The sequence below is a fragment of the Grammomys surdaster genome, unplaced genomic scaffold (genome assembly GCF_004785775.1).
Source record: "Grammomys surdaster isolate TR1022 unplaced genomic scaffold, NIH_TR_1.0 543, whole genome shotgun sequence".
Taxonomy (NCBI): Eukaryota; Metazoa; Chordata; class Mammalia; order Rodentia; family Muridae; genus Grammomys; species Grammomys surdaster.
The window spans coordinates 1,347,414-1,371,591 of NW_021604962.1; the positions used below are offsets into that span (position 1 = coordinate 1,347,414).

General features: G+C 42.4%; 1 protein-coding gene across 3 annotated transcripts; it reads right to left on the reverse strand.

Moving 5' to 3' along the window:
- Nucleotides 1–1,958: 1,958 nt before the first annotated feature.
- Steap2 (STEAP2 metalloreductase) lies at nucleotides 1,959–24,128 on the reverse strand. Of its 3 annotated transcripts, none has more exons than XM_028781769.1 (6): nucleotides 23,976–24,128; nucleotides 13,218–13,339; nucleotides 12,471–12,992; nucleotides 7,690–8,217; nucleotides 6,171–6,335; nucleotides 1,959–3,971 (listed from the first exon to the last, which is right to left on the reverse strand). In XM_028781769.1, exons 3-6 carry the CDS (start codon nucleotides 12,957–12,959, stop codon nucleotides 3,684–3,686), a joined length of 1,470 nt encoding a protein of 489 aa, XP_028637602.1. In that variant the 5' UTR covers nucleotides 12,960–12,992; nucleotides 13,218–13,339; nucleotides 23,976–24,128; the 3' UTR covers nucleotides 1,959–3,683. The 3 variants fall into 3 exon arrangements, with proteins under 3 accessions (XP_028637602.1, XP_028637603.1, XP_028637604.1); XM_028781770.1 differs by lacking the exon at nucleotides 23,976–24,128 and adding an exon at nucleotides 23,560–23,611; XM_028781771.1 differs by lacking the exon at nucleotides 23,976–24,128 and adding an exon at nucleotides 23,207–23,366.
- Nucleotides 24,129–24,178: the final 50 nt, after the last annotated feature.

Consider the following 24,178-nt stretch of genomic DNA (forward strand, 5'->3'; position numbering starts at 1 on the left):
GCACATTTCAAAGCAGGATTTTATAGATTCATACAGGTATATTTAGCTGCTCACACTATAGTTATGAATTACATTTATGATGCTTACATTTTAAGTGCCATGTTAAATACCTAAATTTTATAAATAAGCCTCATTTGAGGAGGGGACATTATGGAATATATTACTAAACAGCGTAATGGCATACAAAATTTAAAGTAAGACTTTTGTTATATTACATAACAGATAAATAGTAGCAAAGTTGAATATATTCTTTTTTCTTTTGTCTTTTCTTTTCACTTTTTTGTTTTAAGGCAGGGTCTCTCTCTAAATATAGCTCTGGCTATCCTGGAATTCACTGTGTACATCAGGTTGAATATACTCTTGAAGTCCCTTTAAAAGTAATTTTCATAATCTGACTGTAAGTAGGAACATATTTTTATCATCAAATTAATAATTAATTTTGAAGGTAAAATTCTTCAATTTGAAGTTATGCTTATTTATAAGATTCAGGCAGTTTAACATGAACTCATCAGCCACCCTCTGTAATGTGCAAAATAATTAGCTCTGATAAATAATCATAATTTACTCATACTTTATAGTAATGTCTTAAAATTTAAATAGAAATCTCATGTAGATTATCTGAGCTAAAGTTCAGTGTATCTTCTTAAAATGGATGAATACATTTATATTTAAATGTGATTTTAATGTTCCTAATAAAAGAAAAAAGAAATCTGCACAAAAGCTGAGTAGCATGATACATGTTATATGGGGTTTTTCCCTCATAGGAAAAGTTATTTGGCTGTCATTACAGGGGACTGAGACAGGGTCTGTTTTCTACAGTCCTATCACTTCCTCTCTCATACCTCTCAACACAAACATTAGCAAACACATTTCCAGTCCTCTTAAAGCCTCCCTATCCTCCCTCCACCCCTATAAAGTCTTAATTATATTTCATTAACTGTGTGTGTGTGTGTTTGTGTGTGTGTGTGTGTGTGTGTGTGTGTGTGTGTGTGTTAGAGAGACACAGATAGAGGGAGGTGAGAGACCATCAGTGTGCATGTCAGACGACAATGAGTCTGTGCTCTGACCCCGTGTCCATCCCAGGGGTTAGACTCCTCCATCCCAGGGTTCAGGCCTTTCAGCATTTAGAATTGCAATGATTGTATTACATTTATTCTAAAAACTAAAGCTATCAATTTTTGTAGCATTCCAAAAATGTGTCATTTGAAATTATACTCATAACTTTCACATAATTTCATATTTTCAAAGGTCCCATGTATGTATACTAGCAGTATTTTTATATGAGCTACCTATCATATACATAACAATATACTTTAGCTGGACAGTGGTGGCACATGCCTTTAATCCCAGCACTTAGGAGGCAGAGGCAGGCGGATTTCTGTGTTTGAGGCCAGCCTGGTCTACAGAGTGAGATCCAGGACAGCCAGGGCTACGTAGAGAAACCCTGTCTCGAAAAAAACCAAAAAAAAAAAAAAAAACTTTAATCATCTAACTTTTAGAAATATTTCATTGTATTTCCACATTCAGATGCCTTAGAATGAAGTTCAAGAAATAAGCAAGAATTAAAAACACATTGCTATTTTTTACTAATTCATGACAGTACCTGTATGTATGTATGTATGTATGTATGTATGTATGTAGACATTGTCTTGCTGCATACTTCTGGATGGTCTGGAACTCATAATGTAGACCAGGCTAGTCTCTAACTCACAGAGAACTGCCTGTATCAGCCTTCCGAGTGCTGAGACTAAAGGCATGCACCACCACACCCAGCTTGTAGGCATTTATTGTTACGTCATTACTCTAGTACTGAATTCCTACAAAAAAGGATTATGATTAATATAATGAAGATGAGGTGTTCAATATTACAGTTGGCCAAGAAGGCAACATCAAAGAATAGTGGGCAATTCCCCAGACCAACAATGCAAAGATAGGAAAACAGACACTGGTAGGAAAGATAGGTTCCACAAAAATAAGAGTCCTTTTATTTCTGATGGTTGGATTCAAGTCAGTAGGTAACTGTAGAGGCAATACAATTTTAGGAAGAATACACATGATTACATCTTGTCTGGAACTTTTACTATAGTAAATTTGGAACATATGGAGAAAATGTAGTATATCCTAAGGTTTGAACAAAATGCAATTTACACATGGAAGACCAGCTCTGACAATTTTGTGAATTATATGTCCAGAGACACATAATCATATAGATTTATAATTAACCACTTGTCCTAATAACCTTTGTGCTTAAAAATGGCTTCCTACTGAATGGTAGTAAAGGCAGGAAGGCTTCTCAGGAGGAGCAAAGGAGATGGCCACCTTATGGGAACATTAAAGAGCTGTAGGGTCTCCACAGTTCATCCACAGTTAGGCCTTCTCCCTGCTCAGTCCTTCACTGCACTTGGAGGCTTTGTGCTACTTTGGGTTTCCAGGCAACTCTGGACTACCCACAAGCAATATTAAAATTACGACTGAGATACTTTTAGGCATCCTTTGATGCACACGACACACTCTAAGACTGCCTATGACTACACAAGAAAGGAACCATCTCGGCTGGCCTCTCGAATGAGGTGCATGGCGATGGGTGGGGCAGGGGTTGTGTGTAATGATGTTTATAACGCCGTGGCTCCTGACGGTGACTCCCCAGGATGAAGGCTCACCCTGCCACATCCTCACTGTGTGACCTGAGGCAAATTTAACTTTCCCATCCTTCAGTTATCCATGGGGAAAATGAAGATAACTATTTCATGGGTTCGTTGTAAGTATTAAAGAGGACAAGAGTTTAGAACCATTCCACACTCCCTCAGTGGATGTCAGTAAAATCCCACACAGGAAGGGTGGTGACTGGCCAAAGTAACAAATACAGACTGATGTGTAACAATTACTTTCATTGAAATTAAAGGCAGGTCCACAATTCCTGGGGTTGGTCCTTTATTCAGGGTACCAGCTTGGGAGGTCCAGCGTCACTGACATAAGTAGGAAACTGGAATGGCTCTGTATGTGAGAGACTAAAGCCCTCGTGAGCTGTGCATTAGCAGTATTAACGTTGCGTCTCCAGCGCACCACGGTCAATTCAGCTTTAGGTTTGTCTCTAATTCCTTCTCACATACTCACACTGCTCTGTGTAACGGATAACATGCTTCCGGTCTCGTTTTTACGAAAGCGGAAGATTGCTCCTGCGTACCCCCTAGAGATGCTAATGTAATGTGCCCCTCCTCAATAATATATGTCTATGCATTTCTGCTCCTTAAATTGGATAATAATTAAACTCTTTAGCCTGGGGGTGGGGGGTGGGAAGCATATCCACTGAGTAATGTTAAAAGCTTCTAGTTCTGCTGTTTTGCCAAGTGTTCTAAACGTTATATCTCATCTGTATTATTAACTACAAATATTTCTGCCCAACTATGCAATACGGTTAGAAGAACAACAGTGTTACAGTTGCACAAAGGAAAATCCTCCCGGATTGTAACAATAGATGTGGACTACAAAACTGCATGTTGGAAAAACATGACATTTATAAAAATTAACTTGAAGAGAATCCGATCTCTCTCTCCGCTGAAATCTCACTTCAGGTTTCGGACTGCAGCCAATTGACAGTCTGTTAACAGGGATCTCGGTGAGGGCTTAAAGTAATGGCATGGATGGAAGTGTGCGTGGCGTCCATCCGCGAGCACCTCTTGTCGTCACATCACTGTGACCCTCTCTGGGGACAGATGAGGAACCGCTCCTCCCATTCCTTCCTCTAGAAACTGGCTCTTTTCCCAGCCCTTTTTAATTCGTTTTAGCTTTCGGCTTATGCACGGGAGGAGTAGCATCATCTTACCCAGAATTACAATGGAGGGCAAAACGAGGGCAAGAACGAAGTTTGGCGGTGTGTAAAAGCGATAGTATTCTTCCGCAAACGCGCGCTTCCATCCGTAGATTAACACGTGAAAGGTCGTGATGAGCAGGGCGACGTAGCCAAGTGTAGACTTGAGATGGTGGAGGAAGAGAGAAGAGGTTCATTACTCATTCACGTAACAACCTGTGCAGATACCCTGTTTATGTTTCAATTTTAGGTGACTGATCTACTGTCTTCTGCATTGAGTAATTTAAGGAGGTTGCATAAATTCCATATACACTTATTTACAGTGAGCAATCTTACACAAATCAGATCATGTTGAATAAACTGAATAATCTCATTACTTAATTTATTATATCACAAGGTTTTCCATGCCTTATCAAAACACATCATGAATATTATGTGATCTTTTATTGAATGGATACAGTTTAATCCTTCTTTTGTGTTGATCATTCTGATCTTGAATTTCTTCAAGTATAAATAATACCACTGTAGACCTCTTATATTCTGATTTATATCCTAGGACTGGTTCTACTACTACGATTATAGTGATCAGAACACCTAGCTTTTTCTAATGGTATAGATATGCATGGTGTCCATATGCTTTATAAAGGTTTGTACAGCTGTCACTGTGGCACACAACTATGATCCCAGGACTAGGGAGGATGAAAAAGAGGACTACAAGTTCAAAGCCAGCCTGATCTACATCACTAGTCTGAGGCCAGCCTGGGCAATATAGTGAAACTCTGTGTCAACAAACAAGCAAACTAGTTAGTGGTAGAGATTATCCAAATTGCTATATGTTATGTATAAAACTGTAACAGTTTAAAAACAGGTATATACAGATGTGTGCATAAACATAGATACAACATTAAATACTAAAGAACAATCACTTGAGTACACACACACACACACACACACACACACACACGTAAACATTACAAACATAGATCGTAGTTAATAAGAAAACATGATAAAATTTGAGTATTACTATGTAATGGTGGGTAACAATTCAAACATGTGGCCATTGACCATGATAAAAGAGATGACTAAAAATGCTTTAGTCGGTCATTTTATAGGTTAAACAGTTACCAGTTTTCAGTTCCCTAAATTATTACATTAAGGTTGCTTACTTTGACAACTAGTTTATATCAGTATAGTGATGTAATGTCTAAGTTCACTAGGAGAATGTCAGCTTTCTAGCAGGCAAGATGTTTGCATTTACTTGTCTAACTTTGTGATGATAGGTGTCTGTCTAGCACCTTCTATCAGAAGGCCTTCATTTCCTTTCAGCTGTGATCAAAGGGAGAAAACGAATTTAGACAAGGGTTGGCCTTAATTAGAATAAGATTCCTGCATGGCTTTAAAGGGGTGGCTTGGAGGGAAGTGGTGGGGAGTGTAAATAATAAAGACACATTGTGTACTTATATGGCATTCTCAAAGAATAAAAATATCATTTAGAATTCCCCTAAAGCAGCCAGGCATGTGGTATACACCTTTAACTGCAGCACTGAGGAGGGAGAGGCAGGAAGATCTGAGTTTCTGGTCTACAGAGCAAATTCCAGGAAATTCTAGGACAGCCAATACCACATAGATAAATTGTCATACCACTTCTCCATTCACTCCCCCAAAAAACAACAACCCCCCCAAAAAAAACAAAAAAACTTAATAGATAAGAGACAAAATAAAACTTAGTATAATCCATTTGGATCAGAAAGTACAGACTGTGGCCATATAACTAGAATCCCAAATTGTATGTATGTATGTATGTATGTATGTATGTATGTATGTGTGTATGTATGTGTGTATGTATGTGGATATGTATAATATATACTTAAATATGTAAATGTGTTATACAGGTATTAATGGAGATGAACATAAGCTTTTTAAAGAACTCAAGTGTTCTTTGACATTCTTTACAGATACTCTTATGCATTAGTTTGTGATTGACATATTAAAACACATTAACAAGATTTACAAATCCAGTTGCTTGTCACAATCCATTGGCATACTTACCTAGCATGACTGTGCTTATAACTGTGTGTGTGTGTGTGTGTGTGTGTGTGTGTGTGTTCATTTGCCTATTAATAAATTGACTTTCAACATTGAATTTGACCTAAGCCCACTTCTCTCTTTATTCTTAACATGATAGACAAGGTTATGTTATGATGTACTGGCCTTTCCCTTACTGAACTGGCCTTTAGCTACATGTGTCATCTGAACTAAATATGCAATTAAGGCCCTCTTCTTAGATGGTGCATATTTAACATTGAACTTGACAATGAAACTCTCTGCTGCCCAATGCGGAACCAAACAAACCCCCGTATACCTGAATAAAACTGAACTCCCTCCAGTTTAAAGCGTTGCTCACTGAAGGGATAGAAGTGACCGCCAGCAGGGACAGTAAGCCCAGGCTCATGATGCCAAAGGAGATGTACATTTCGATCCTCCAAACCTCTTCTTCATTCCAAGCATTTTCAATATTTGCATGAACCTAACAAGGAAACAAATACAAAGTTCCTTTACTTATCAGAACTTTAGCTGATTCTACACATCGTTAACTCTTGGTCAAAGCAAAACCAGGCCATTTGAGATCATCTTTAAGATTAACAGCACTGATTCAGCCTGATGAACCACTGTGGAGAACCTGTTCTTATTATTCCAGACATAGAGAAAAGGGGAGAAAGTGTTAAATCAAAACACGACTAAGATGCCCTCCTTTTCAAGCCTGTAAGGGGGTGCGGGGGGTGGGGGTGGGGGTGGGGCTAAGTACGACATCAGGTTCACAGTGAATCACTACTGCAGTCCAAGACAATGGAATGCCAGCTGGCTGCTTCCCGAGGGACAGAAAGAATCTGTAGTTAGCCTCAGTTCTCAGGTGCTTTTACAGGCTGGTATACATGTGGCTGAATGTTTTGGGTACGCTTTACTAAGTTTAACTTAGAAGCCAGGCAGGGACTTCAAAGTTACCTTCTTCCTCACCCAATGTTAATGTCTCTTTCTTACCCTTCTTTCCTGGAAACCAAAAAGTCCTCAGGATAAGGATATGGAGTTGAATTATCTGTCCACTTGAATTACTCCACTAATATACCTTCCAAACTCCGAACGGCTTCATTGATTTGCAGTATTTTTTTTTAAATCCTTCCCTTATATTGCTAATATACATTAGTCAAGTATGACTTAACTGTGAATTTATAGCAATCTACATAGTGAATACTTCTAGAATTATTTATTCATGAACAATATAATTAGAGCATAAATCAAGAGTTGGACTCTTTCAGCTGAAATTGTGATTTAAATATGCATCTATAAGTGGAAGAAAACACATTCTTAATACCATCTTAACTTTGTCCAGTTTTAGTTAACAAAACATCCTTATTAAAAAAAAAAAAAAAAAGCTATCCCTACCAACATCCTGAAAGAGCCTTTTGGGCTTCTATGCTGAAAAAGCTCTAATCAAATTCCTGTTTACTAGGTATAGTGGCTCATGCCTTTAATTCTAGCACTCACAAGGCAGAGGCAGGCAGGTAGGTCTCTGTGAGTTTGAGGCAAGCCTGATTTATATAGAAAGTCCTAGGCCAGTGAGGGCTACATAGTTAGACCTTGTCTCAAACAAAACAAAACAAAACCTCCTAAATATATTCCTCTCCAGTATCTACACAACTATACAGAAAAGCAACATATCTGTTTAAAAAAAAAAAAAACAGAAACACTTTCCTGCCCCAAATATACCAAAGGGAAAATGACATTTAAAAGCATATATAAATTGATACTACTTTAACTCAGATTTTACAATTCTTATGAAGGCATCACACTATGACCAGATAAATCACAAGCATGTCCAGTACCTGCTGATAAGCCATGTTGAGAAATAGGTATCTTTCTGACCTCCTCATTGGTAAGCAGAGGCTGTAGGCAACATGAACAACAGCGAAGAAAAAGCTCAGTAATCCCAGCTGTTTCCTGCACTGTAACCAGGTATCCAACCACTGCGGAAATCTACGGTACTTAGTGCCATAAAAGAGCTGATAGGCAGCTGCCAGGAGGCCCGCCAGGTACACCAGGGACAGCAGGGTAATGGCGACTATAGGCAAGGTTTTGTTCACAATCTCAATAGGAATCTTGTAAAAGTCACTCTGCTGGTTTCTGGCGTATGGATGTATCACATCTCTGACAAAGGAATAAAGAAAGAAAAATGTGGCCAAGCTTATGGCTACTACCACTGGCCCCCTCCAGAGGGTGAACAGTCGCAGGGGTAAGTTTTCAATCTCCTTGGCTGATGATAAAGATCCCAAGTCAACAGGAATAAAATTCAACTGACGGGCGAGCTCAATAACCTGTTGTCGAGCTTGGATATTGTTGCTGCATATATAAACCTGTAAGACAAGCCAAAAAGGAGGGTTATCACTGCTGTTCATGAAAGTCCTATCCTCAACCACAAAGTCGACTGAATCTTCGGGGCATTGTTTATTGATTTTTTGTGACACAAGTGAATGGAGAAAAAAAATGATTATTAACTGTAAACTATTAAACAGACTTAAAGTAAATACTACCATAGGTGTTTGTATCAGTTTTAAAACAGTATCTTAACAGTAGATTAATCAAAAGTGTCACATTATGGTTAAATTTGTTAGTATCTTAAAAGACTTAAAATACTGCAATCAAAAATTTAGAAAGTCTTTGCCACCTATGATGAAAATAAAGTTCAGAGACTCTAGCTGTAACCTGGAAGGCTCCAAGAGGTCCTCGTGACAGGGAAGCTGCTGGAAGAGGGGGGATGCTGGCTGTTCTAGGACACCAGGGTCAGCAGCAGCTGCAAGGGAAGGGACATCCCTCCCCAGAGGTCTACCTGGCCATATCCTCCCAACCCAGCTTTTTTTCTTTTCTCTGTCTCTCTGTCTCTCTCTCTTTAAATTATTTGCATTCCAAATGTTGCCCCCTTCTGGTCACCCCATCCCCCCACTCTTTTGCCTCTGAGAGGGTACTCTTACCCCATCACCACCCCCCTCCCCCCAGCATCCCCCTTTCCTGGGGCATCAAGTCTCTACAGGATTAGGCACATCCTCTCCCACTGAGGCCAGACAAGTCAGTCCTCTGCTACATATGTGCTGGGGGGGGGGGTGCCATGGACCAGCCCGTGTATGCTCTTTGGTTGGTGGCTTAGTCTTTGAGAGCTCCCAGGGGTCCTGGTTAGTTGATACTGTTGATCTTCCTATGGGGTTGCCATCCCCCTAACCCAGCTTTCTAAGAGTGAGGCTGGATCCCCTTGCTTCCTTCCCTGGACAACGTTCAATTCTAGGAATGCAGAGATTCTGCCTAGCAGAGTGGTGGAAACCCCTTTGCTCCTTATCCAACAAGTGTGCACATGAGCAGCCTCTAGGTAGTGGCCTTTGGAAGTAAAATGTGCAAACTGTGTCATGATGCCAAGCTCCCTGTAAAACTTAGGGTCAGAGGCCTAGTCATCAAGTATCTGTAAAACACTAGAACAACTCCAGGTATGCTATTTCATTAGTGAGCATAGAACATTTCTTCATTATTTTTGATAATTATATTTCTCACAAGTAGAACAAGAAGGCTTAATTTAAACACAATGAGAACTGCCATTTTCTAAGACTAAACATATCATCTCTACAGGAACTCTAAGGATGCAATAGGTAGGGAAAGAAAGCTCAAAACCTCACTGGTTATATAATACAGTTGAAAATTCAACAAGTATCTGTTGAGCCCCACGTTCACTGCTGGCATGAGCTACTGCTATAGACAGGTAGACCATCTCACTCAGGCACAGAAAAATATCAGTAGAAACTCTCTAGCACTGCTTGGGAAAAACAAATTTCCACATATATGCCTGAAGACATATGTACCCAGACTCTGAAAGAAGTCACACCGAAGTGTTTGCATGCGATACCTAGTCACACAAGGGTGACAATGCACAGCTCAGCTTTCATGTGGATGGTAGCCAGATGAATGATCGACTCTGTGATGTTGAACAAATATGGATTTCTAAAATGGGAATTCGTTTATAGCAAAGAAATAAGGAAAGCATCCACCTTGATTTATTGCAGGTGTGGGATGGTGGAGCAAACCCTGTTTTCTTATTTGGAGAAAAGTCTATAACTGAGGACACATTTTGATAATCTAGCTCTACAAGTGAGATGTGCAAAGCTAAGGGCACAGGCATTGTGAAGTGCCAATTGTATGGCTCTTGTCACGATGGAGCTTGAAGCTCACTCTGAATTTGAATTTAATCACTGTTCCACAAGGGTTTTTTTTTTTAACATTCTGTTAAAAATTAAAATGATCATGAATATGAGCAAGTGATTAGTTAACGTTGTCTGATAGGCCCTTGTTTGAATTTGCCAAACATTACAGGATATGTTTAAAAAAAAAAAAAAAGACAGGACAGCCTCTAGAAGCTAGAGTCTAGTTTGTGTTCAAGCATGTGCTTAGTGTAGCTTGCCATGTCTGATCAGAAGCCCAGAGCAGTGGGCGAAACCTTGGAGGAATCCCATACCGTTTTAAATACTTGAGCCAAGGATGGTAGCTTATGCCTATAACCCCAGTATTTCAGAGGCTGAGAGATGAGATTGAAACAGTTTAAGGCCAGTGTGGACTAAAGTGGGTACTCTCAAAACACTGGAAACAAGGAGGCAAGGAGAGAGAAACAGGGAGACTTGAAAGCGGTCACTGTGGTGGCCAATCTTGTCAACGTGACTGAATTTGAGATCACCTAAGGGAAGATGAGGCACACTCCTGTGCGTGTCTGAGAGACATTCCAGCAAAGATTAAACGGGGAAGAAAGACTCCCTCAAGGCAGGCATACCATCCCGTGGCCTGGGGAACCACCCATGGGCTGGGGTCCTGGGCTGAATAAATGAAGAGAAAGGAGAAAGGAGAAAGGCAGCAGAACGGTGGCTTTGCCCTTTCTCTGTTTTCTTCCCTCTATGATGTAAATGGCACTACTCCCTCATCCTTCCACACCGTGATAGACCGAACCCTCTGAAACTGTGCGCAGAGTATATCCATCTCACTTGAGGCACTTGAGTCACTGTGATAGAAAGTACTCAATAAAGACTTCACAACTGCAATGCATAGCGTAGAGTGGTAATACATTTACTGTATAATGAATTCAATTAACCATCTTTTTTAAAAGTTTACTGTGTGTGGTTTATGCACATGCGTGCAGGTGCCCTCGGAGGCCTGGAGTTGGAGTTTACAGGTGGTTGTGAGCTACCCAAGGTGGGTGCTGAGAACCAAACTCCTGTCCTCTGCAAGAACAGTATGTACTCTTAAGTGCTGAGCCATTTCTCCAGCCCCACAATTAACTGTCTTTATGAACAAAAATGAGAAGGTCCTTTTACTACAACCCTGAGAGTTAATATCTAAGCACACCTCTGGAGGACTCTTAAGGTGCCTTACTTACGCATTTTCTTATAGGTGCTCTATTCCAGAAGCATTAATGACACCTGCCATCTGTGTCTTTCACAAACTGAACTAAGACTTGTACGCTGAGAGTAAAGCTGAGAAATCCACTCTACCTCTGCCCACCTTCCCCAAAGCTTAAAGTCTGTGTTTGAAACAGACTTTACACTCAATCTGCTATAAAAGCTTAGTCCATGAAAAATACAAAGGCTATTCTTGAAGGTTCCTAAGGATTGTCTGAAGTCCTTTCTCCTTCAGAGATGGGATGCTGTGTTACCAAGTATCTACAAAAAGGCAGGAAGGGAGAGGAGGAAAGGAAGGGCAGAAGAAGGGAAAATAAAAACCCTTGCAATATTCTTTTAGAATTCTGGAGGATTAATGTAATGCATTGGAGAGCACATCAGCTAAATCACCCTGCCTTTAATTAACTGGTTATTACAGAAAAGTCCATGTCATCTTATCAAACACTTGTGAAAGACGCCTCCAAGGGGACCCAGGAAGGATGCGGACCCAAAGACACTCCTGAGACCGGCTTGCTGTAATCACATGAGTCAAGTCCTTTATTATCGAAGCTTCGCGTCGATACGCACCCATACAGGAGGTAGGGGTTATCGACCCTGAGACCTAATAGCTTAGGGTTTATATAGGCAAAGGCTGGGGGGAGGGAGAGGGTTGTGGGTAATCACACACAATTGGTTGTTTCAAATGTCTGTAATATGTGTAAGTAGATCTCATGAGAACAGTCTCTGGTCCCTGTGGCCTTGGGACCCAGTGTGAATGCTTATCTGAGCCAACAGACCATCTGGCTGAATTTAATTCGCAAGTCCTTGGGACCTCTGGTGGGAGTTTTTCTAGAGAAGGCTAAGTCAGACACCACGGGAACAGATTCCCGGAATACTCAATTGACCTTTGTTTCTCTAGCTCTGCATCCCCTGTGATGGCCTTGGGTTAGCAAGCTAGCTGACCTGTTATTCTTAACTATTTGTATTAGTGAATTAAGGCTTCCTGTTATACTACTGATTTTAAACTAACTTAAAATTCCTCTTTCACTTGCATCATTTTTGTGAAGAGCAGTACGCATTTACAAAGTTGGAATGTAGTCTTCACATGATCTCTCATAGTTTTCAAACCATCACTAAAATAAATGCCTTAGAACTTGGTTTACTTGACGACAAAATACCAAATAATAAAATGAAAGGCTGCATACCTGCCGGCTGGCATCCTTGGGACCTAACTGAAGTGCCCAAGCTGAGATCACATTAAATCCTTTGACAATCAAGGAATCCGGGAATAATGAAGCCAGGTACTCTGCATTGGATTCTGGGTACTGGTTTACTCTCATGTTGTTACTCACGTCAATGAGGATTTTTCCCACAAGCAGATGTCTCAGGTCCCACAGGGAGGTGTAATGTTCTCTATGGATAGCCACAAATATTATATTTGTTTTTGTTAAAGCATCTTCATGGTGGGTGACATCTACCACGTGAGGAAAAAATTCAGATGCAAACTTAGGATTTCTGCTTCCTATGACCACGTGATAGCCACACCTTATAAGCCGAATGGTCAGAGATTTGGCAAAATCCCCACTTCCTATCACACCTACAGTGACCTTCCTTGCATCTTTGATACCATTTATGCCATTAGGCAAAAAAGTCTCCAGACTCTTAGGGCTTCCCATCATGGAGATGGATTCCATGGTAGAGACTCTTATAAGATCACCAGGAGTGTCCTAGAAGAGAGAAGAGGAAATGTTCACCAACTAAACCTATTGACAAACATTAAAAAAAAAAAAACTTTTAGACACTGTAATTATGTCCTACGTCTCTAAGGACAAAATATTTTGACATGCTATATATAACCCAGAATATAGCAAACACGATCTGTAAGTTAGAGAAGATCTCAGAAACAGAAAACTTAACAGCTAAGTGGGGGCTTTGCAAGCACACACAAATACCTGGGGATCTTAAGATGTGGCTTCTCACTCAGGTCTGGAGGGAGGCTTCGGAGGTTGCATTTCTAAAAGAATGCAGCAGATGCTGCTGGACAGTGGAGTTGCCTTTGTGTAGCGAGGAAGGCCTAGGGCAAAGAAGGAATTTCACTCAGAATGTTTGTCAAAATCAGCTCCCAGCAAGCATGTGATCAACACATCATGCGGCAAATCAGAAATGACATCAGCAGCAGAGGAAAGGACCTTGATCCCAAGAGATAGCTAGGAAAGGAAAGAAGGAAGGAAGAAAGGAAAGAAGGGAGGGAGGGAGGGAGGGAAAAGAAAACCCATAAAAACAAATTTCCTTGCAGTACACTCCAAACTAGACAGTCATTTGGGGGTAGCGTCTATGAGCTATCCTATATATACCTGATTAACTACAGATTTGAAAGGAGGCTAAGATAAAACAGCCAACATAAAATTAATGCCATTATTTAAACAATATTAAAGTAAAGTAGGCATCAAAATCTAGTAAGAGCCAAGCATGCTGGCACAAAATTTTAATCCCAGCACTCAGGAGGCAGAGGCAGGTGGATCTAAATGAGTATTAGGCCAGTCAGGTATAGTGAGTTCCAGTGCCAATCAGGGCTATATAGTGAGACCCTGTCTCACGAAATGAAATGAAATAGAGAAAAATAACCACCTACTAAAAGATCAGCTAAACCCCCATATCCCATAACATAGCTCCCCTATTTAAAACGGTTTGGTTGTGTTTATGTGGGCTTTCTTTTTGTCCAGTTTATGGTTTTGTTTGTTTATTTGGGGTTTTTTTTGTCTTTTTTTTTTTCTCAGAAACGTTGGTGGTTGTTTTTTGCTGCTGCCGCTGTTGGCAGGGAAGCAGCTATGTGGACAGGGTGGAGAAGTCATGTTCACACTGGTGATCTTCTTTGGCCGTTTTATTGTTTTTCAGTGTCACTTAGTGATCTTAATGTCTAATTTAGATTCCCTGAAGGGAGAAAATGCACTACCTTTGCACCTATTACATGTCTCCTTTCACGCCTTTCAAGTCAGAAAGTATAATTATCCCGCTCACCCTCAAGGCGCAGTCCCTAGCTCTCAGAGAGCCCTTGGCAACCTGCTCCTACAAAGCCATCCTCACATTCCGGGTGTAGTGCTGACTACCCTGGAAACCTGCAGTTAAAGGCACCAACACCCTTTTCATCTCCAAATGAAGGGTGACCAACTTACCTTCCCCTTCGCCTAGGGCGTGACCTAAGGATGAAAAGTGCTACTAGAGTCACTCAGAAAAGCCAGAGAGCCCCACCAGTCCTGAGCCATTCAGTGTATACTACAGCATCTCTCATGGAAGAACTGCAAAACCATTCCCTCTAACAATCTCGACAATAAGGCCTTCCTACTAAAAACATGAAAAGTTAATCACTTATCTGCCTTTAAAAACAATAGAACGAGTTCAGACCTCTCTAAGTCAGAGTGTGAAGAAGTACATAAATACCTTAGAACCGAAAAAAATGTCAACACTCAGTAAGCCGCAACTTTTATATCTATTAATGGGCAACACTTGTATAAACATGCTTGGACCTTAATCACATAGTGTTCCTAATGGCAAGTTCTAACTGAACCATAACAGTGTGGTGTGTCTAGGAACAAAAATTAGCCTAATAAATGAGACTCTTTCATTGTGCTCTGTGTGTGTGTGTGTGTGTGTGTGTGTGTGTGTGTGTGTTTGAGAGACAGACAGACAGACACAGAGCTGCACACTCAGAGAGGGATTTTAATTTTATTACCTAGTGTGTGTGTGTTGGTACAGCCAAATGACTGTGGTGATCAGGGACGACTTTGTGGAGATAGTAGTTTTCTCTTTATACTGTTTACTCACGGGATCAAACTCAGGTCACTAGAGTTACAGAGCAAGCAGTTACTCAATACGCCAGCTTGCCAGCCCAAGAGATTTTTCATGGATCTAAGATATGAAACATTTATTGTTGAAACCATACACCATACTTGTGCATGTAATTTCATGGCCCATAGAGTATTTTTATGCACAGTAGTATTTTAAATCCTCAGGTGGATGGAGAATATATATTATCCCTCCTCTGAGACCCTGTAGCCACCTTGAAGGCATATTTTGCTTTTAGAGAGAAGAAAAGAGAAAGGGCCAAAGTGTGTGTTCATATCTCACTGGGCTCAGCCATATTCAGACCCAAGAGCAGCCCATCTCCCACAATGGATATATCTGATGCTGAGATGGTATCAACTTCATTCATCATTTGTTTATCCTGTACTCTGGGTCCTTTCCTTCCTGTCTTACAAGTGTATACCTGGGTTATTGATGACATCTTCACATTTATTCTGTTAGGACAAAAAAGACACTGTAAACTTTACAAGATTTACACATTTCAGTTGACAAGGGATGTTGCAGTTATAATCTCAAGGTAGATCTGCCCTGCAGAGGCCCACTGTGAGTATATCCGGGGCCACTGTATGCTCTGTACACAGAGATAAAAGGCAAGGGACGGCACCATGCTTACACACAAGAAAATCAGTCTCATTAGGGAGTGACCTGATGTACTTATAATAAAAAAAAAAAAACTAAATTGTATAGTCAGAACATGCCTTAGAAAGCCAGGAGAGAGCATTGCATGGTGCTTGTTCCCTTACTTCAAGACAGTCTGTGTGTGTGTGTGTGTGTGTGTCTGTGTGTGTCTGTGTGCTCATCTCTCTCTTTCTCTCTCTCTCTCTCTCTCTCTTTCTCTCTCTCTCTCTCTCTCTGTATGTGTGTGTGTGTCTGTCTGTCTGTCTCTCTTTCTGCTGCTTCCCTCTCTCTGTGCATGTGTCTGTGATTGTATATGTTTTTCAGTTTTTTTAAAGTTTTATTTATTTTATATATATGGGTTTTTTTGTTTGCATGTATGTCTATACACCAGAAGGCACTGGACCCCATGGGACTAGAGCTATAGCTGGTTGTGAGCCACGACGTGTGTGTTGGAATTGAACCCAGGGCCTGTGGAACAGTCAGTGTTCTTAATGCCTGAGCCATCTCTGCAGGCTGTATGTCATATGTGGAAAAGATAATAAATTTGAATTTACAAACTACTCCCTAATTCATGTGTGGCTTCTGCATCATTTTGTGATAATGTGCCATGAATACAATCTAGCTTAAAACTAGGAATGTCCATGTGAATACGGCTTTCCATGGCCTCAGGAAACCTGCTAACTCCTGAATACCAACTAAAAATACATGGAGAAAGCAAGGCATTTTCCACATAGTTATTCCTCTTCAGGAATTGTCCTTTATACTTAAGAGTGTCTCATTCCTACTTTTATACATCCAACGTCCTTTGTTCAGGAAAGGGTAGTGACAACAGTTGTCTGTGTTGGCAATCTTAAGCAGCCGTTGTCTCATTTGATTGGTTTGTAAATCTGCCAAACTTGAGGGCTATAATTTCCGTAGCCAGTAGGAGGCTCCAAGTGGAAGAGCCCCAGTAGCTGTTAGGAGAACAGGCCTTTCTCTAGACCCCAGTCAGCCACCCCCCAGCCCAGCCCCCACCCCTAACCCACAGTTATCTGCTTAGTCATACTCCAAAGCCAGGAGGCACATTCCAGAAATGGAATGCCAAATATCCTAACCTCTCAAACTAGAGGATGACTTTAAACACTACAACTTTTGGCTTGTGCTAAGACAGTCCCTAAATCCTCTTGACATTTCAATAAACAAGTAAAACCCAACTGCTCGTGTAGGGCAAGAACAGGTTTCTATGGGTATCCATGTTTGTGTTTTGTTTAGAGATTTTTGAACACTTTCAAACCCTTCCGAAAACCCCAAAGGCATGGCACGCGATTTCCTAACGCAGTGGAGTTACTCCGGGGCGGTTTGAGATTTCCAATGTGTTTCTTCGGTTCAGTATGTATTCAATAACTAAGTGTCATGTAGATGTCAGCTACACACATTCCTTGAAACTGAGTCATTAAAACAACATCTTATGTTCATTGTGTTGCAATTACTAGTACAGAAGTTGGGCACAGATGCATACAACAGTAATCCCAGCACCCGGCAGATGGAGTCAGGAAGATTAAGTGCCAGGTATGGAGGAAAACAACCCCAGAACTGGGGAGGGGGAAACAGGCTCATCTTTGTGAATTCAAGGCTGGCCTGGGCTCTATGAGACCCTGTTCAAACGTGGGGTTTGGAGGAATGGTTCAGTTATTTTTTTAGAAACATTTTCAACCAGAAAGATGTAAAAAAAAAAAAAATTGTGGTTGAATCTAATCATCTGTTAGTTAAAACCCTTTTCTCAAAGATTTCAGATACTAACTTTAGGTGTGTGTATATGTGTGAGCATCTGTGGGTAGGTGTGCAGGCATGTATGTGCCTGTACACGTGGAGGTTAGAGGTCAACACTGAGTGTCTATCTCAATCAGTTTCCACTTCATTTTTTGAGGTAGGGTCTCACAACCCCATCCCCCTGTCTCAGCCTATGTGGTGCTGGGTTTATAGGCTCTCTACAAGGGTGCTGGCAACAGAACGAAGATCCTCATCAAACACTTTACCACCTAAGCTGTCCCCTCAGTCCTTAGATCCTTTTCAATAAGGCAGAACATCTCCCTAATGTTTCCTCGACTAAGACCCTCATGTATTCTCGGTGGGTGATATCAGTTTAGGCATTGGTCCAACCTCAAAGACCCACACTCGGACTCATCAATCCCCATTACTTATCCTACCAAGCATTCAACCAGGCGCAGACTCTCCAATGCCGCAAAACAGGCACTGACTTCCCGGTTATCCAGTCAATGAACTTATGAATGACAAAACATACACAGAACTTTAAAAAATGAAACTTGACTGAGGTGTGATTTACACAAGGAAGTTCTCCATTTTAAATATACAAATGAATAGCTTTCCGTAAATGCACCACATTTTTATCAAAGCTAATGTCACTCACTCAATGTAAGAAAACTGTCTAATTGCAAACTCTCCCTTTTTAAAAGGTCCTGCATCCTTCATCCTGAAAAGTGGCCCTGAAAAAGCCACTGATGGATCAGTTAATATAACCTTTCTTTCTGTGTGTCCTCTGAGCTTGTTTGCACAATAGAAATGGGGGGTGAGGAAGGTCCCCACTGGTGAGCAGAACCCAACTCAGAACTGCCTCAAGGTAGCCATCTTCAACTGTAGCTCCATTGAATGACCTTGAGAGATTTAAAAGTCATGACCCCTGGTCACCTGTTCCTCCATCCTGATGTTTATTTAATCTGCTGAGGGTTCGGTGTGGGCATCAAAAAGGTTATAGGAGGTCATGAGGTGTGAAGACTAGGTAGACAAGTTCAAAAACACCTCTAAAAGGTCAGAATTCAATTTAGTATTTGTTTTGCTGCTCCCCTAGAGACTGCAGATGTAGCTAATTCTAACTTATGTCTGTTTTCACATTGCTCTTCCTCAGCAGTGAAAAGTAAGCCCCCAGAGGACAACAGCTGCCCTTAGTCAGGGAAGGTGAAGCCCGTGCCTGCAGTCCATTCCCCTCCCCGACTCTGAAGCAGCGTCAGAAAGCCCACTAACTGATTTGCAACATCCTCCCTTCACTTTTCTGGGAAGAGCGATGCCATTCCTTAAAATGTGTCATCACACCACACAGGACACTGAGTTCCTGTTTCATAACACTCAAAATTCCAAGTGTTCTGAGGATATTAACCCTTCACTCTCCCAGGAGGGGATGCTGTTTTTTCCTCAGTTCTACTAGCTCCAGAAGTCCCTTGCCTGAGCAAACCTGTCTGTTAAGTGGAGAGCTTGGTAAACTTTAATGCAAATGTGGGCATCAGGGCTGGGATTCTCCTGGAATATCAAGATCTGAGGTGACTCTGACTTCTGTCTTAGCTACAAGCTCCAGATAGTGGGCATAGTGCTGACCCAAGGGCCACTTTAGCTAAAATACTTTTGATCTTCTCTAAGTTTTTATTTAATGTCGTTTGAAGGTAATATAGATTAAGTAATTGGTAAATTCATTCCATGTATAGCGAGTTTTATTTTTGTGAGGTAAATGGACTGCTGTAAGTGCCTTAAACTATCCCGATTGTCAGTCTGACTCTACTTGATTCCTCTGATCTTCTCCAAATGCTAACATTCTCTTCTTTTGAAGTCTGGAAGCATTATAAGATGTTACATTATCACCTCAGAGTTAACAGCAAGAACAGGAGTTCCTGTTAAAAGTATATTTTAAGTAGCACACAGGCTCCTTGAGATTCGAGGTCCCTCTGGGTATTTAACTTGACCTATGCAGTTAATATTTGAAGGAGTATTAACACTAGAAGACAGTGCAAGTACAGTACGCTGCATAGCCCTTGTGTTAGTTTGAATAAAAACCTCCAAAGGCTCAGATAGGTGTGGCCTTGTTGAGGAAGTGTGTCACTAGGGATGGGCTTTGAGGTTTCAAAAGCCCATGCCAGGCCTGGTCTCTCTTGTGCCTAAAGATCAGGATGTAAGACCCTCAGCTCCTTCTCCAGCACCATATCTGCCTGTGCACCACAATGCTTCCTGCCATGATAATACGGGACAAAGCTCTGAAACTGTAAGCAAGCCCCCAATTAAATGCTTTTTTTTAAAGAGTTGCCTTGGTCATGATGTCTCTTCACAGCAACAGAACAGTGACTAAGATAGCCCCTAAGATTTTTTCCCCCGTTTAGGATTCCTTGACATTCCTCTAGCAGAATAGTAGTTGTGCTAAATTGATTTTGGGGGGAAAAAAAGAGCCTAATTTATATTGCATGGAAATATCTAGGACATTAGTAGTTGGATGACCGCAACTCAGAAAAGAGCTATTCTCAGAGATTCTCATGACTAGAGCAATCTGCTGATTGCTATCAAGAAAATCAAAACTCCTCCAGGACCATGAGGCAAGTTATTGTAGTCTTCACAAGCTCATATCCGAACCTCCTTAACTTATCCTGAAACTCTAACAACCTCTCCCTAACCTCTCTGCTCTCTACTGACTTCTGATTATCCCTTTTCACTGGGGATGCTGGTCTCTGTAGCCCAGCAGCTGACAACCATCTCAAGACTTCACCATTGCAAGAGAAACCTTTTTTTTGAGCCAGGGTTTCCCTGTGTAGCCTTAGCTGTCCTGGAACTTGCTCTGTAGACCAGGGTAGCCTCAAACTCAAGAGATCCGACTGCCTCCGCCTCCCAAGTGCTGGGATTAAAGGTACCACCTCCCCTGGTAGAGCTAAACATCTTACCCTCACCCTCAGGGTCTATTGTTTTCATGACTAGTTCATCAAAAGCAATGCATCTTTGCCTCCCCCATCATTCACTTTCTGGACACGATCCAGTACCTTCCTAGTAACCTCAGCTTAAATCTTCACACTGATATGTCTAGAAGGCAAAACAACTTTTGTCCATGGACCTCCCATTCCACTCCTGGCTTCTCTTTAAACCCTGTGTACATTGAGTTATTCCCTTGAAAAGATCCTCCATTCTTAACCTGCTACCACATACACTTAGTAAAACTCTGGAAGAACCCAGCTACCCATTTTCTCTGTATCTTCACTCCACAGAATGCTAAAGAAAAACCAAACAACCATGCTTACTAATCTCATACATTCATGAAGGCTACCTTCACCCATAAAAAGCCAGTCTTCACACTCTCCCCTGGAGACCATCCCTTTTGCCTCCTAAGGGTAGATAGTTACAGCCTTTCTCATGACATCTCAAACTTAACAGGTTCAAAACTCAATTCTATCTGCAATCTACCAGTTTCACCATTTCCTACCAGATGCTCAAGTGAGACTCTGGGGTGGGGTGGGGTAGAGGGAGGGACAGTCAATCTCTATGCTTTGTTTTCCTTCACCCAGAAACCCCTGTCCTTTAAAACTATTTCTTGGTCTCATAGTGTGGCTCTGGCTGGTCTGGAACTTGCTATGTAGACCAGGCTGGCCTTGCCTCATAGAGATCTGCCTGCCTCTGCTGAGATCAAAGGTGGGTACCACCAAGCCCAGCCACTTTAAAATATCTCTTATGCTTTCTTAGATGACACCAGCATACCCAACTAGCCCAGGTGCTTTTATCCATTCTTAATACAAACCTTCACCCACCCCACCCCCACCCAAACTGTGAGGTGAGGTCCCCTGTGCTGCTGAGGCTGGTCTTAAAACTCCTGGGCTCAAATGCTCCTCCTGTCTCAGGAACTGGTACCTGAAGAACATTAGCATCATGTCTGGCTTGCCAACATCTTATAAATGGTCCACCTTTTACACAACCGCTCTCTACCATCTTAAAATACAGAAAGCACAAAATGTTTCTCTTCCTTAAAAGTCAGTGGCTCCTTCTCATACCTGACTATGACCCTAAAGGCCCCAAATATGACAACCTCTTCTTACCTCTCCAGCCTTATCCTGATGGCCCGTATTTCCTACTGCTCAGCCCCAGAATCCTTTTCAAAAATTGGAAAAGACAGATCTCTTTTCCATCCTGGGGAACTCTGTCTCCTATAGGTGTGATTCAATCTAGCCCACCAACCACAGCTTCTTTCAGCCCCTGTTAAGTTCCTGGGGAGTTGTTTTAAAGAACTGCTTATTTACTTTTTGACTGTTTACTTACACTCCTCAACTCATTCTCTCTCTCCCTCCCTCTCCCTCTCTCTCTCTCTCTCTCTCTCTCTCTCTCTCTCTCTCTCTCTCTCTTTCTCTCTTTCTCTCTCTCCTATCCACTCTGCCTGGCACATACCAACTAAGTATGCAATAAATGTTCTTTGTCACTCTCTCTCTCTCTCTCTCTCTTTCTTTCTCTCTCTCCTATCCACTCTGCCTGGCACATACCAACTAAGTATGCAATAAATGTTCTTTGTCACTAAATGCATTTTTATAAATGCCAAGGCCAAAGAAAATGTAATGAGTCTCTAGGCCAGATCTGTCTTTCTGATGGTTAAGATCTGTGGGCCCAAAAGGCCCCAAAGGATTGAGTGGCGTGTCAATGTCTTGGTTACCTCAGAGTCATGGTTACAGACTGAGCAGAGAGTAACTCTACCTCCTGATATTCTGCTTGCACCTTTTCTCACAGGCCCAGCCTTTGGAGCTTTTGTTGCATCTGTATCCTTCTCGTTTTTCTATATCATTTGTAATCATTTTAAAATTCTGCCTTCATCCGTGCTCTGTTCCAGTGTTAAAATACAATTATTCTCATTCAATAGAAGTACATTTTCCATGGTACCAGTACAATGACAGTGATTTAGATGAAGCTTCTCATTTCCATCTTTCACAATTAGCTAACTTACCACTGTTGATACTGCCCCCACCCCCACCTCCCACACCCCACCCCGACGAGCTGAGAGGCAGAAACTGCAGCTGATGCCACCATCACAAGCATCTCCAAGCAGCCTGACTGCTGCATCGATGCTGCTACATACTCAGGATTTTGTATTTTGCTTCTCCAAATAGGTTATCTTGAGGGTGCAGAAAAAAAGTATAGTGTCAGAGAAAGGAAACAGACCAACTAAATAAAGTGGTAATAAAAAGCTATGAAAAGGGTGGGGGGTAGACTGGGGAGAAGGTTGCAAGCCGTGGGGTGGTTAACTGGGACTTTAGGTCATCAAGTCCTGAGGGCTGAAGTGGGGGTTGGAGTCTGAATTTTATTTCACCTACAGTGATGGGTGATCATTAAACGTGACCCAGAATAAGTTTTTTTACCTAAAAACAAACAAACAAACAAACAAACAATCTGCCTGAAGAGTAAACACTGACACGAATCCTGCCCCACAGGATAGTGAAGATAATAAATGGAAATCTCCCCGACCACGGGGGACGGGGAAATCTCTTTATCTCCCTATGTTATTTTCAGAACAAGATTTTTAGGGCATAATTTTCAACAAGTTTCAGCTGAGGCTGAACACGGGACGCAGAGGTAATTAAGGACACTGAAAGAACAGACCAATTACTTCTAACGCAAAATGGCCTGAGCACACCAGGATTACATGACCGGGTTTATAAGCAAAGCCACTGCAGGCATTATTTACCTGTTTGCAAAGCAGCGCTGTAATAACAGTGAAAAGTGCCGCATCAATCCAAAGTGGCTGGCAAAAGTAACCTGCGGGTCCTTTCCCTTTCGGGCACATCCTACCTGGGACAAGGTCTCTCCTGGCCTCCTTTCTGCTGGGCCCGGACCCGAGGACTTCCCGGAGCTCCGGGAGGACAGCTGGGGAGGAGGGGGCGAAATAGGTGCAACGGACGTCCTCCCGCATCCCTCGCACACACCACCTGGCCAGCTCCAAGCCCCCTAAAGCCGAGAGGAAGGATGCGGCTCACGCACAGCGCCCGCTGCTCGGCGACCCCCGATCGGCCACCCCGGAGCTCTGGCCACCCTGCTCACCTCCGCTCCCTCCTCTCCCGGTCACGCTCGCAGCGCCGCGCCGTGGCTCCCCCGCGCCGAGGGCCTGCCGAGCTCCCGGGCCTACGGAGTGCTCCTCCCGCCCGCGCTCCTCCGGCCCCCGAGCCGGACCGCGCCGCGCCGGGGAGGTGGAGCAGGAGGAGGCGCGCGGAGGCAGGGCTGGCGGTGACGCGCAGGGGGCGCGGGTCGGGCCAGAGTGTGTGGGGACTCACCCGGCTGCGGTCCCCACGCCTGCGCGCGATCTTGCGGAGACCCCCGTGAGAGCAGCCCTGCGTGGATCCTGCCCGCGTTTACACTCCACCGACTCCGAGACGCTCGCTACGCCGCCCGGGTCTTGGCTTTGATTAGTGCCCTCCTCCCTGCCCACCCCCCTTCTCCTTACTCTGTTCCACACAAACCTCGAAGAAAGTGCGCTTTTTTTCTCCCTTTGGGCTGGATCATGTCCTTGAAAGAAAATGATCAGAAATGCCCTTCCACGAACCGCATTTTAAAACTCCCTGGGACTGGAGGCCCTTTGCAGCCGTGGGCTGCAGGGGTTAGTCTGTGGACTCTGACCTTCACTGTCGCTGCTACCCCGAGCTCTGTGCGGACTGGAAGGTTA

What these genes read in the sequence shown, in the direction of transcription:
- Steap2 (XM_028781769.1), bottom strand. Translation starts at nt 12,959, where the DNA reads ATGGAATCCATCTCCATGATGGGAAGCCCTAAGAGTCTGGAGACTTTT. An exon ending in TCAACATGGCTTATCAGCAG is followed by an intron (nt 6,336 to 7,689) that starts GTACTGGACATG and finishes TTTCCTTGTTAG; the next exon opens with GTTCATGCAAATATTGAAAA. An exon ending in GGGAGTTCAGTTTTATTCAG is followed by an intron (nt 3,972 to 6,170) that starts GTATACGGGGGT and finishes CACCATCTCAAG; the next exon opens with TCTACACTTGGCTACGTCGC.